Consider the following 15,310-nt stretch of genomic DNA (forward strand, 5'->3'; position numbering starts at 1 on the left):
TCCCTTATCCAGAAACCACAGGTCTCACATTAAAACATAATCATCCCTAAAAAGCAGCAGGCTGTGCCGAGGGAATATGACCCTACTGATTGTTTGCTGTGAGCAGGGAGCAAAGTGTTTGAGTGATGATTGAATGCCTCTTTCAAAGTTGAATTTGACATACTGGCAACCGGCAAAGGCTTCATTTCAATTGTCAACAATGTGAACACATCCAAGAGACTCTTTAAAAAAAGTGCATTAAATGATTGCATTCCTCTTGAGAACAAAGTATGTAGTAAATTGTCCTGGCTATAGTCAGACAAGTATATCTTTTTATAAAAGCTCTTCCAAAGTGCTAAAGAGAGACAATCCTCCAGGTAGAATGCTTCTCATGGTTTCACATTATTCTACTGACCTGCAGGTGGCGGTGACACCAAGTATTATTGTGATGTACCAACAGACTAGTGATCCATCCTCTGCTTCTTATAGGTTATACTATATATATCTGTTTTGTATTTATAGGACTTTTATGTGCTAAGTTGCATTGCCTTTTTACTTCAGCAGCTCGCACTTTGGAATCAACTCATGGAAAGGTCCTGATGTGAAGCGTCAGAGCGTCTATGATGAACTGCTTTAAGGCTCTCAAAGTGTGATTGAATGTATAGTATACATAACAGCAGCTTTTAGGAAGAAAGTATCAGAGATTTTGAAAACGGAACGTTTTGATAAAAGGCTTAATTTAACGAGAGCTCGTTTGTGGCTTTTCTCTAAAATGTATTTTGACCTAAATATTTTTTCTTGAAATTACAACTTTTCTTTTGTTTAACTCTCTCTTGTGATATTATAACTTTGGACTTATTTATCATAAGAAATAGAAAGGAATATTATATTATTATATCTCTTTCTTGTAAATTTACAATTGTTTTGTCATTTTTGGGAAATATTCAGAAAATATGTTTTAAGGAAGGTCTTTATATTCAAAACGATCACAGCCAAGTTTGATACAGGAGATAATTCACAATACTAAGGTGTGACTGTCAAAGTATTTCTTTTAAAATATATATTTAAAAATATTCCGTTGTGATATATTTTCACTTGAGTTAACTCCCTAAATATTCAGATTTGTTTCCGCAAACCTAGGCCTTTTAGTTTTTGATCAAATAACTTTATTGCTTTATTCTCAAGATGTTTTTTCCACTAGTGTTGTAGCATCGTGATTGTACTCTGCTGTGTGTGTGTGTGTGTGTGTGTGTGTGTGTGTGTGTGTGTGTGTGTGTGTGTGTGTGTGTGTGTGTGTGTGTGTTTTGTGTGTGTGTCAGGGTTCATACACTTTTTCACCAATGCTTTTCAATGACTTTTCCATGAGCTTTACCTCATTTTCCATGACCAAAAAAATTACTCTTTCTCAGCGGTACCACTGAAACATTTGTATCTTAACATGGTAAGCTGGAAAATAAGGTCTGCATATGAAACATGTTGTTTCTACTGCCTGTCTAAAACAAATCAAATAGTAGGCTTACTAGCTCCTACAGACTAAAGCACTGTAGACTAGAGGGCGTGATTATAAAAATCTCTCACCAGCAAAACACCTCGTCAGTTAAATGCCATTTTACGTTTCATTACTATACGATACGGTATGTATTATCATTATAGTATTACTATTTCGGCGATTAGATCAAATATAAATTATATTTGATGCAACTTTGGTTACATTTCCATGACTTTTCCCAAACTTTGGGAAAAATATTGTTTTCCAGAACTTTTCCAGGGCCTGGAATTTGCATTTTGAATGTCCATGACTTTTCCAGGTTTTTAATGACCGTAGGAACCCTGGAGTGTGTGTGTGTGTGTGTGTGTGTGTGTGTATGTGTGTGTGTGTGTATGTGTATGTGTGTGTGTGTGTGTGTGTGTGTGTGTGTCTAGCCCTCCCCCTCGCCCTCCTGCAGGATGTGTTTCACCAGATACTCTCTGACGGTTGGCTGGTTGTCGAGCCCCTCCCTCTGCTCCTCCTCCTTCAGAAGCTCCTCCCAGTGCCGCTTGTCTCTGCCCGTCAGCCACGACAACCGAACCACCGTCTGTAGCAACGGCAACAGGAGGGGGTGTGGCCTGTAGCCAGGCTTTTCAGTCAGTGGGTGGGGCTTATTTTGGAGGGGGAGGGGCCTGTCCTCAGTCTCAGGGGGCGTCAGGACACGCAGGGCGGCGTCAACGTGATCCCTCGCCTCCTCAAGCTGCTCCACTTCCTGGAAGCAGCTCGCCAGCCCCACCAGGGTGAAGAACCAATGGGAGGAGGCCGGGGGCGGGGCTGACTGAGACTGGTTGTCATAGTAACTCTCCCATCCCAGTTTGTGTTGCAGTCTCTTGGCGTTGAGCAGCGGACCCAAGGCCTCCTGGTAACGTCCCACCCTCAACGAAACAACACAAACTTAACCCTGGACACTCAAAATGTCAGTTTTCACAATACTTCTGTACTTAAATTATAAAGAGGCTGCGATGAATGGCTCTGCTTTTAAATGTAGGTTATTCAAACTAACCAGCTCTTTAGTTTCAGTTCTCTTCCCGCACTTGCTCAAGATGTGTTCAGGCTCTACGCCCAATTGAGGGACATCACAGCTTCAAAAATCACGTCTTTACCTCATCCTTCAATTAGGATGGGTATCCGTAGGACTTTATTGAAAAGGCTTGTTTTTTTTTTCTTCTACTTATTTGTCCACTACATTATTGTTAACTGTTTTTATACCATGCAAGTAAATAAAAACAATTAAGAGAACAATATCAATTGATTCACTGCTCAGCCTTAGAGTCTACAAGAATGTTACATATCTTATGAGTTATCATAAAAAAAAACACCTTTTCATTTCTTGAGCACATATATGTTAGTATCTGGAGTGGTTAGTATGAAGAGTGGTTGCCAACCCACACAACTTCATATGAACACATCTAAGTGTCTCAACCGATGAATTGAGAACTACCTTCACAAAAGTGCATCACATTGTTTAGGGAGCTTAAAGAGACATGCCTTTTAAAAACGTGTAAATACGGGGATGAGAGGAAAATAATATGTGTTTTTTAACATTAAAGCATGTAAACATGTTCGAGGAGAAACCCCATATCTGGAAATGTATATTATATAGATATCAGTAGCCTGTTAGCCAGGTAGCAGGATTAAACACTATCCTTTCACAGAGCTGTGACTCATCATAATCTCAGGCAAAATTGAGCATAACCGTCATTTTGTTCATTTTGACTTTATGTTTATATTCTTGGATGACTTTTGAGTTTCTGTTGGCGTGTGAGTTACCTGATGAGCATCTGAGCGGCCTGCAGGTCGGTCAGGTAGAAGAACTGTCTCACACACAGCGCCCCCCGCAGGGCAGACAGGGAGCACAGGTGAGACAGGTACTGCTCGAACGCTCGACTCCGCTTAGCGATCGTCTCCGCCGTGAAGTTCCTGCGCAGCTTCTTCCCTGCACAGATCAAAACAGGAAGTGCTAGTTTAGGAGTGATTTTAACTGCTGCGGGAAACAGGAAACATGCAGGTTAGCCATCATCATTACCTCTAAGGTTTCTATTTGTACTTTCTTTATCAACAACAAAAGGTGTATCAATAGTTTTCGAAGAAACTAGGGCTGACCTCATTTACGATATAATTCAGGATGCTGGAGGGTTTCATGATTATTGATTTAATTATAATTCGTGATAACTCATTATCCATGAAAATATTTTAACTGATAATGGAGGGATTATTTTATGAGGTTCTGTACCAAACAAATACGTTTTGATAACACTATTTGTAGGGCGGGTTATCTCTATAGGCCTTAACATCGCACTAGTTCATACTGTATGGCAATTTATTGATTATTTGTGCAGCCATCCTGTTTTCCTAATAGAAACAAAACAAAAAACAGCAACTTTTGTACCAGCCAGGAATTATTAAAGTCCTTTCAGAGTTCAGATTTTGAAATATAGGAAGTCTTTGCAACTTTCTTGGTATTCATATTTATAAAAAGGTGCCATATTGCTTGACTTCTTAACTGGGGGAAATTCAATGTAAAATCCAAGGATATTTATTCTTTATGGCTTTTTCCACAATAGATCTGCTTTAAGGTGAAATTCACAACCTGTCCATTGTTTTTTATTTGCCACCAGTTTGCCATTCTGAGCATAAAAAACGACATCCATGGTTTCACGCTTGGACAGAAGACATCCTTTCTACTTACGAGGGAAACAGACGCGCTCCATCTGGTCTCCGTGGTTACGGCGTAGCGTGGCGTGGAGCCGCTGGAAGTCGGAGTATCGGCGAGTGATGATGGCGGGAGTCTTATCGCTGCCGCCGGACAGGATCACGTGGATTGTGTACAGCTGCAGAGAAACAGACTTTAAAGGTCCCTATTATACTGTTTTTCATCAATATATTATAGGTCTCAGATACAGAACCTGTCTCTGAAGTGTTTGGCTCCGAACACCAAACAGATCATTGCAGCATTACCCATAATCCCCTCTGTTTCAGCCCTGTTTCCAAAGTGCTGATTCTCTGTCTGTTACTTTAGATGAAAATAAGGAGCCCCCTCTCCACGCCCCTCTGAGAGAGATTTGGTTACAAAGAACTCAATGGTGCTCTAGGAGGAGATTCAGGTGATAAGGGGGGGGGGGGGGGGGGGGGGGGGGTTACCTTGGTTGCTGATTGGCTGATGGTTACACAAGACAAAACATCGTGATGACATCATAAAGTGGCCAAAATCTGATCAGCTCATTTTCAGACAGGTTTTTATAGAAATGGATCAAAAAGAGAGAGAATCTTTGTTCCTGAAACTTTCAGAGTCTCTTTCCACAGAGGAGACACATGTTGATGTAGAAGAGACATGAAGAAAGAGGGGACACATGTTGATGTAGAAGAGACATGAAGAAGAGGGGACACATGTTGATGTAGAAGAGACATGAAGAAGAGGGGACACATGTTGATGTAGAAGAGACATGAAGAAGAAGGGACACATGTTGATGTAGAAGAGACATGAAGAAGAGGGGACACATGTTGATGTAGAAGAGACATGAAGAAGAGGGGACACATGTTGATGTAGAAGAGACATGAAGAAGAGGGGGACACATGTTGATGTAGAAGAGACATGAAGAAGAGGGGGACACATGTTGATGTAGAAGAGACATGAAGAAGAAGGGACACATGTTGATGTAGAAGAGACATGAAGAAGAGGGGACACTGTTGATGTAGAAGAGACATGAAGAAGAGGGGACCACATGTTGATGTAGAAGAGACATGAAGAAGAGGGGACACATGTTGATGTAGAAGAGACATGAAGAAGATGAGGGACACATGTTGATGTAGAAGAGACATGAAGAAGAGGGGGACACATGTTGATGTAGAAGAGACATGGAGAAGAGGGGACACATGGTGATGTAGAAGAGGACATGAAGAAGAGGGACACATGTTGATGTAGAAGAGACATGAAGAAGAGGGGACACATGTTGATGTAGAAGAGACATGGAGAAGAGGGGACACATGTTGATGTAGAAGAGAACATGAAGAAGAGGGGACACATGTTGATTGTAGAGAGAGACATGGAGAAGAGGGGACACATGGTGATGTAGAAGAGACATGAAGAAGAGGGGACACATGTTGATGTAGAAGAGACATGGAGAAGAGGGGGACACATGTTGATGTAGAAGAGACATGAAGAAGAGGGGGACACATGTTGATGAAGAAGAGACATGAAGAAGAGGGACACATGTGATGAAGAAGAGGGGACACATGTTGATGAAGAAGAGGGGACACATGTTGATGTAGAAGAGACATGAAGAAGAGGGGACCAATGTTGATAGACGACAGAGACATGAAGACGAGGGGGACACATGTTGATGAAGAGAGAGGGGACACATGTTGATTGTAAGAGAGAGACATGAAGAAGAGGGGACACATGTTGTGAAGAAGAGGGGACACATGTTGATTGAAGAAGAGGGGACACATGGTGATGTAGAAGAGACATGAAGAAGAGGGGACACATGTTGATGAAGAAGAGACATGAAGAAGAGGGGACACATGTTGATGTAGAAGAGACATGAAGAAGAGGGGACACATGTTGATTGTAGAAGAGACATGAAGAAGAGGGGGACACATGTTGATGTAGAAGAGAACATGAAGGATAGAGGGGACACATGTTGATGTAGAAGAGGACATGAAGAAGAGGGGGACCACATGTTGGTGTTAGAAGAGGACATGAAGAAGAGGGGACACATGTTGATGTAGAAGAGACATGAAGAAGAGGGGACACATGTTGGTGTAGAAGAGACATGAAGAAGAGGGGACACATGTTGATGTAGAAGAGACATGAAGAAGAGGGGAACACATGTTGATGTAGAGGAGACATGAAGAAGAGGGGACACATGTTGATGTAAGAAGAGACATGAAGAGATGGGGACACATGTTGATGAAGAAGAAGAGACATGAGAAGTGGGGACACATGTTGATGAAGAAGAGACATGAAGAAGAGGGGACACATGTTGATGTAGGAAGAGACATGAGGAAGAGGGGGACCACATGTTGATGTAGAAAGAGACATTGAAGAAGAGGGGACACATGTTGATGAAGAAGAGACATGAAGAAGAGGGGACACATGTTGATGTAGAAGAGACATGAAGAATAAGAGGGGAACACATGTTGATGTAGAAGAGACATGAAGAAGAGGGGACACATGTTGATGAAGAAGAGACATGAAGAAGAGGGGAACACATGTTGATGTAGAAGAGACATGAAGAAGAGGGGACACATGTTGATGAAGAAGAGACATGAAGAAGAGGGGACACATGTTGATGTAGAAGAGACATGAAGAAGAGGGGACACATGTTGATGTAGAAGAGACATGAAGAAGAGGGGACACATGTTGATGTAGAAGAGACATGAAGAAGAGGGGACACATGTTGATGTAGAAGAGACATGAAGAAGAGGGGGACACATGTTGATGTAGAAGAGACATGAAGAAGAGGGGACACATGTTGATGTAGAAGAGAGACATGAAGAAGAGGGGACACATGTTGATGTAGAAGAGACATGGAGAAGAGGGGACACATGTTGATGTAGAAGAGACATGAAGAAGAGGGGACACATGTTGATGTAGAAGAGACATGGAGAAGAGGGGACACATGTTGATGTAGAAGAGACATGAAGAAGAGGGGACACATGTTGATGTAGAAGAGACATGAAGAAGCGAGGGGACACATGTTGATGTAGAAGAGACATGGAGAAGAGGGGACACATGTTGATGTAGAAGAGACATGAAGAAGAGGGGACACATGTTGATGTAGAAGAGACATGGAGAAGAGGGGACACATGTTGATGTAGAAGAGACATGAAGAAGAGGGGGACACATGTTGATGTAGAAGAGACATGAAGAAGAGGGGACACATGTTGATGTAGAAGAGACATGAAGAAGAGGGGGACACATGTTGATGTAGAAGAGACATGAAGAAGAGGGGGACACATGTTGATGAAGAAGAGGGGACACATGTTGATGTAGAAGAGACATGAAGAAGAGGGGACACATGTTGATGAAGAAGAGACATGAAGAAGAGGGGACACATGTTGATGAAGAAGAGGGGACACATGTTGATGAAGAAGAGGGGACACATGTTGATGTAGAAGAGACATGAAGAAGAGGGGACACATGTTGATGAAGAAGAGGGGACACATGTTGATGAAGAGAGGGGACACATGTTGATGAAGAAGAGGGGACACATGTTGATGTAGAAGAGACATGAAGAAGAGGGGGACACATGTTGATGAAGAAGAGACATGAAGAAGAGGGGACACATGTTTGATGTAGAAGAGACATGAAGAAGAGGGGACACATGTTGATGTAGAAGAGACATGAAGAAGAAGGGGGACACATGTTGATGTAGAAGAGACATGAAGAAGAGGGGACACATGTTGATGTAGAAGAGACATGAAGAAGAGGGGACACATGTTGGTTGTAGAACGAGACATGAAGAGAAGAGGGACACATGTGATGTAGAAGAGACCATGAAAAGAGGGGACACATGTTGGTGTAGAAGAGACATGAAGAAGAGGGGGACCACATGTTGATGTAGAAGAGACATGAAGAAGAGGGGGACACATGTTGATGTAGAGGAGACATGAAGAAGAGGGGACACATGTTGATGTAGAAGAGACATGAAGAAGAGGGGACACATGTTGATGAAGAAGAGACATGGAGAAGAGGGGACACATGTTGATGTAGAAGAGACATGAAGAAGAGGGGACACATGTTGATGTAGAAGAGACATGAGGAAGAGGGGACACATGTTGATGTAGAAGAGACATGAAGAAGAGGGGACACATGTTGATGAAGAAGAGACATGAAGAAGAGGGGACACATGTTGATGTAGAAGAGACATGAGGAAGAGGGGACACATGTTGATGTAGAAGAGACCATGAAGAAGAGGGGACACATGTTGATGAAGAAGAGACATGAAGAAGAGGGGACACATGTTGATGTAGAAGAGACATGAAGAAGAGGGGACACATGTTGATGTAGAAGAGACATGAAGAAGAGGGGACACATGTTGATGAAGAAGAGACATGAAGAAGAGGGGACACATGTTGATGTAGAAGAGACATGAAGAAGAGGGGACACATGTTGATGAAGAAGAGACATGAAGAAGAGGGGACACATGTTGATGAAGAAGAGACATGAAGAAGAGGGGACACATGTTGATGTAGAAGAGACATGAGGAAGAGGGGACACATGTTGATGTAGAAGAGACATGAAGAAGAGGGGACACATGTTGATGAAGAAGAGACATGAAGAAGAGGGGACACATGTTGATGTAGAAGAGACATGAAGAAGAGGGGACACATGTTGATGTAGAAGAGACATGAAGAAGAGGGGACACATGTTGATGAAGAAGAGACATGAAGAAGAGGGGACACATGTTGATGTAGAAGAGACATGAAGAAGAGGGGACACATGTTGATGAAGAAGAGACATGAAGAAGAGGGGACACATGTTGATGTAGAAGAGACATGAAGAAGAGGGGACACATGTTGATGTAGAAGAGACATGAAGAAGAGGGGACACATGTTGATGTAGAAGAGACATGAAGAAGAGGGGACACATGTTGATGTAGAAGAGACATGAAGAAGAGGGGACACATGTTGATGTAGAAGAGACATGAAGAAGAGGGGACACATGTTGATGTAGAAGAGACATGAAGAAGAGGGGACACATGTTGATGTAGAAGAGACATGGAGAAGAGGGGACACATGTTGATGTAGAAGAGACATGAAGAAGAGGGGACACATGTTGATGTAGAAGAGACATGGAGAAGAGGGGACACATGTTGATGTAGAAGAGACATGAAGAAGAGGGGACACATGTTGATGTAGAAGAGACATGAAGAAGAGGGGACACATGTTGATGTAGAAGAGACATGGAGAAGAGGGGACACATGTTGATGTAGAAGAGACATGAAGAAGAGGGGACACATGTTGATGTAGAAGAGACATGGAGAAGAGGGGACACATGTTGATGTAGAAGAGACATGAAGAAGAGGGGACACATGTTGATGTAGAAGAGACATGAAGAAGAGGGGACACATGGTGATGTAGAAGAGACATGAAGAAGAGGGGACACATGTTGATGTAGAAGAGACATGAAGAAGAGGGGACACATGTTGATGTAGAAGAGACATGAAGAAGAGGGGACACATGTTGATGTAGAAGAGACATGAAGAAGAGGGACACATGTTGATGTAGAAGACATGAAGAAGAGGGGGACACATGTTGATGTAGAAGAGACATGAAGAAGAGGGGACACATGTTGATGTAGAAGAGACATGAAGAAGAGGGGACACATGTTGATGTAGAAGAGACATGAAGAAGAGGATTTTTTTCATAATTAAGACTTTCTGCATATTCAGGAAGTCGCTCGCCTTGAAATTAGTTTTGATAAAAGTATAAAAAGGGTGTGTGCATGTAAAGACTTTATTTAGGCAGCATACCTTTAAAGAACAGGTAGATAGAAGTCGTCTGTAGCGGTGCCTTCATGTTTAATCGTAAAAATGACCTTCTGCTATGCTGTTTTGTATCTCTGACTTTTGTAAACCATTTCTGTGTGACCAAACTAGTCTGTTTCTCCATAACTAACTGTGTGTCTGTTTTGAGTATACCGGTTTCTGACTTCTGACTAACTGCGGTGGCACACTGTGGTTATTTGCACATTCAAGTCTGGACATGGAAAACTCTGCTTCATTTTCATAAATGACCTCGTAAAGGCAGCCGTAGAGAAGAAAGCCTTTCTGTTTGATTCTGAGGGAAAACATTTCTCACTGATGTAAAAAAACAAACAGGGTTATTGAATTCTTCTGGATGGATCATCACTTAGGGGTCGGACAGGACAATTGCAATCACAAATATAATAATTATTAAAAATATCCTAATTACAGCAGTTTGAGTGCTCTTGTGCAGTGTGGGTGGCTTGGTCAAAAGTTCTTGAACATAGTCATTTCTGTTCACTTGAATGTGTCTTACATATTTATCTTTTTTGATTGTCGCAATGGATCTGCTTTGAAACAATACAAATGTTATACTTTAACAATAAAGTATTATCGTGTGGGGTCCCCATCGCAAGAAACACCAGAACTCTAGCAGCACCTCTTTATTAATTCATTTTGTATTTATGTATTTGTATTCACTGCACTTGTACTTGTTTCATCTAGAATCTGGTAAAGCACTGGTTCTTACTATCATACTGGTTCAGGTATTGTGCGATCATTTTGTTGATTTGAGTGATAATGTCTGTAATATGTTTATAATGTTTGCACAATACTGTATGAAAATCGTTAGCATCAAGAAATTGTATATCCTTTTGGTGTCCAAGGAGGGCATGAATGATTAACCCTGGTGTACAACAGGTGCAGTTGTGTAAGCATCTCCATGTATGTTTTATTTATGTTATGCCTGTGGAAAAAAACGAATAAAAAAAGGTATTATCGTGTTGTGATCGTTTCGCTCCATGGACCCCACCCTGACTGTTTGAGCTCACCACGTATTTAGCGGAGCCCTCCAGCACCACGCTTGGCGTCGGTCACCTCAAACAGCAGGTCGTCTGGTCAGCTGCCTCCCAGCCGAGGAGGGGCTTCCTCCCCCGAGCCCTCGCAGAGACCTCCAGCTCTCCTGAAGCTGCCGGGTCAGCAGGAGCGAGGCGGAGGGCCCCGAAGGCGACATGGCCACAGGACTGGTATCTACACGAGACAGGTGAGGAACAGCAGGTGAAGCAGAAATCCTTTATTCGGGCCCACAGCAGGGGACGGCGTTTACGACAGCAGTTGGTTCTATCTCAGGGGTGAGCGGTAGCTGTTGTGCACATGACAATAAAGCCTTAGAATGTGACCTGAACCATCATACTAGCAACAAAAAGTAAGTACGTTTATAAAGAGAGTATGAACATGTGAGTAATAATCACCTACGAATTAATAGATTAACTCAGAATGGTCAGGATGGGTTTCCTTTACTCACCAGACACGGCTACACTACCGTATATCTCTCTTGTTCATGTATAAAGTTCATGAAAATGGTATAAGATGCAATTATAGAAATGAAAAGAGGATAATTTGAAAGGGAGGGTTTCCAGTCATACTGTTCACTTATTGCAAACCTTCACTCCTCCCTGTAACTCTAAGTCTATATCGTTTCAAATGAGCCGGACCCCTCCTCACCTGTGCTGCTGAGCCCCTCCTCCATCGACTCTCCCAGGAAGTCGGAGTCGCTGTCCAGCCCCGACCCCTCGCCCTCGCCTCCATCTTCTCCTCCTCCTCCCCCGCTGTCGAAGCACAGCGTCCCCCCGAGCCGATCCGTCACACACTCCTCTTCCTCCTCCAGCTCCGCCTCCAAGCTGCCCGTTTTAAACTCCTCCTCTTCCTCTTCGTCCTGTCCACATGCTGCTTCCTGCTCTGGTCCAGCCGCCTGACCGTCTTTAAACAGCGAGCGCTTCAGACGGTCCAGCAGCCGCGACGCCATGAGGGGGGGGGGGGGGGCTGAGGAAACAACAGAAGAAGTTATTAATCAATGGTTACAGGCTTATTAATCATCTAAAAGTTCAGAAGAATATTTGTTTTAGTTACAATTGCCCATCATAACCATGCCTTTCCAATTAATGTCAGACAGATGGTTTACAGCCAGGGGTTTGCAACCACAGTGCCAACATATCAGGATAAATAAGAGAAATTGTGAGGCGTCTGAGCTAAAAGGGTCCACGTGTCATGGTAATACATATTTATCTAAATGCAATATTTAATTATTTTCTTTGAGAAATTAAAAAAAAGTTGTAACTTTTTCAAACTGATGAGGTAAAAAAGACAATATAGACAATGTCAGCATGACGCTGCAAAATACAAAATGTCAACAAAGTTTGAATACTTTGTTGAAGGAGCTATACTAAAAGATTAATAAATTCTACTAATTAAAAACTTAAATCATTCATACCGCACGGCAGTCAAAGTAGGGCTGCTCGATTATGGCAAAAATCATAATCTCGGTTATTTGAGTCAATCATTGATATCACGATTATTAAAAACGATTATCCATTTACTTTGAAAACATGAATTTATTGAAATAAATTGTGAACAGTATGTTTTTAACAGTTGATTACTCTGAACTTTGAGTTTAATTCAACTGAATAACCAATAAAATAAATCATTTAAATAAAATAAATAATCGTTTTATTTCGATTATGTTGTTTTCATAATCGTTGCAAGCCAAAATCGTAATTGCGATTAAAATACGATTAATTGAGCAGCCCTAGTCAAAAGTCCTAAAGCTCCTAGAAAGGGACATCATGTTCAGATAGTAGTCTCTTCTGGAAGACACTTAAAGTGTTAATACAAGAAAAAAAGTGATGCAAAGAAAGAAATGGGAATGCCAGGGTTTTTCTTATGGAAAATCTAAATATACTTGGAAGAAAATAAACCAAATAGAGCGACCGTTAATTCGTTCACCATGACTGCCCGTGTAAATGCAGATTTCAAAAGCAGCTAACAGGCAAATGAACATGTATCTCGAGGTCTTGCACATCTCCTATGCTTTAAGGTTGACAGTTCAAATCATTAGGACATTTTCCTCAACAATCCAGGCGACTTCAAAACGACTCTGCAGACCTCTGATCTACATCGGAAACAAACCAGCAGCAGGCTGAGTTCACAGCTTGGCTCCGGTTACAGAGCGCGTGGCCTCCCTGAATGGAAATCATGTCACACATTAATAACGCAGCGGATCGCTACATCAGCCTGAAGCCAGGACAACAAAGCACACGGCCAACTTCCTTTACAGATTCAGAACAAATCAACACAGCAGGTGTCTCGCTTTACAAAGACAAACAGCTGGAGGTCATCAGCCAAGTGTATCCTCACACCAGCTCCGGGACACAGTCTAGAAACAAACCTGAATCACTGATGGGTAAAGTGTTAACACCAATGGCTCAAACATTCAATACAATCAGAGAAACTTGTACAACAGGAAAAAACATATTCTCTTTTAATGAAAAATAAGAATTATTTACAGCCAAACAACCAAATGTCTCAAAGTGGAAGCGTCCCTCATCATTACACTTAGAAACAAAACAAAAGGGTCATTTTAAGTCAGGTTTTTCTAAATTGGGATACTTTATTATTGAGTATTTCAACAACACGGTTACATGTTTATGTCTTTGCCCAGTTATTGTATCCTTGTTTTTAGCTGTATATAAATTGGTGGAAGAAGTATCTGAGTAGAAGTAACAATATCCCAGTTTACAAATGCTATATGTTACAAGTAAATGTCCTTCATATAAAAACATTATCGGGTAGCAGTAAGAAAACATTGGGAGTACAAATTCTGAGTACGTGTTCACAAACTTTGCCAATAAAATGGATTCAGATTTTCTCAGATAAATCAGCAAACGCCTGAAGAAAAGACCCATCCCATATGCCATCTGATTATTTACTTGGATGGTAACAAACAAAACAGAAAGGAAGAGAAATAGTAGCAGTGGTGTCAAGTAACTAAGTAGATTTACTACAGTAAAGTATAGTACTTAAGTACACTTTTTTAAAAGGCTTCAGTACTTTAAAAAGAATAATGTTTTGCTACCATGTACTTCTAACCCACTACCATTCAGAGGTTAATCATATACTTTGTCCACTACATTTATTTAATATCTTTAGTTAATTTGCAGATTTTGACTTAAATAAGGCTTTAGTTGCACTTGTCACTTAGAGTAAAATTCTAAGTTACCCTTCAGTATACAAAGTATTGTTTACTTTAACAGAGTATTCCTATACTTTTGGTAGATTTACTTTTAAGTATAAGTACTTAAGTATAAGATATCTTCTGAATATGAGTGAAGGTGCTGTGGATATAACGGCTCAACAGAAAGCAGTGCAAAGTTAGCCAACAGCTATCTCTGCTATCTTTATCATTAGTTAGTGATATTAAACGTTAGCTAAAGTTAGCACTCACCCGGGGCTTAAAGCTAATACACATGCTTTCCGTTTATTAATCTTACCGCGGTACATTTAAACTTTAAATCTCACAATTAACCCAGCATTTATAAGTTAGATAGGTCTGTTTCTGTGCTACCAACATGTCATTGTGACAACCGTTGGTTAGCTCACATCACTGCAAAGTTAGCAAACAAGCTAACAAGTTTGTTTATGTGTTGCTGGGGATTTATTTACTGAGCTCACTTTGGAGAACTCACCCTGGGCTTGAAGCTCACTGACCCCGGTCCTGTTAGTCCATCTCAGCGGGGAAATAGCGTTTAAAGCTCCGGTTAGGGACCTCCGGAGCTGCCCCGTCCAGTGGGTGTCATTAGAGTCCACTCGCAGCTGAGTATCCCGATTCCTGAGACTATCCCCGGCTGCAGCCAGCGGCAGGAGGCGGGCCGCTGGAGGTCGGACAGTCACCATGTATGGCCATGTAATGCTCCCCTAAAACGCTAGGTGGCGGTAAAATTATGCTGGAAAATGTCCAGGGTGCTTTGGCTCAAAGTGGATGTCAAAGAGTCAGAAGGTTGCTGGTTTGATTCCCAGCATGTGAGAGTGCATTTTAGAGAGGCATGTTTTGAACGAATGTATGTGTATGCTTTGCTTCTATAGTTTGCATTTGAGATACTGTTGGGGTTTGTCCTTAAAAAGCAGAACAGATTACGATCTTTAAATGTAGAACAGGCTGGGGTAATTGTGGTGTAAAACATTGATAGATGTGCTGTTAGCCTTGGACAGTCACTCCCTGTGATGAGATAAACAAATGCTCTTTAACAATATATTGTTGTCCCCTTGTAACTCTAATTCT

At 41.6% G+C, this 15,310-nt stretch overlaps 1 protein-coding gene across 1 annotated transcript; it reads right to left on the bottom strand.

The window, feature by feature from the left end:
• Positions 1-1,782: 1,782 nt before the first annotated feature.
• On the bottom strand, positions 1,783-14,873 carry snx21 (sorting nexin family member 21). Its single transcript, XM_034201048.1, is given in 8 exon segments — positions 1,783-2,382; positions 3,278-3,443; positions 4,197-4,338; positions 11,028-11,060; positions 11,062-11,091; positions 11,093-11,226; positions 11,701-12,015; positions 14,718-14,873. Coding segments are annotated over 7 exon segments (1,290 nt in total). The 5' UTR covers positions 12,002-12,015; positions 14,718-14,873; the 3' UTR covers positions 1,783-1,898.
• Between the last annotated feature and the right edge of the window lie 437 nt (positions 14,874-15,310).

Source organism: Gymnodraco acuticeps, unplaced genomic scaffold, assembly GCF_902827175.1.
Source record: "Gymnodraco acuticeps unplaced genomic scaffold, fGymAcu1.1, whole genome shotgun sequence".
In the NCBI taxonomy this organism is placed as follows: domain Eukaryota; kingdom Metazoa; phylum Chordata; class Actinopteri; order Perciformes; family Bathydraconidae; genus Gymnodraco; species Gymnodraco acuticeps.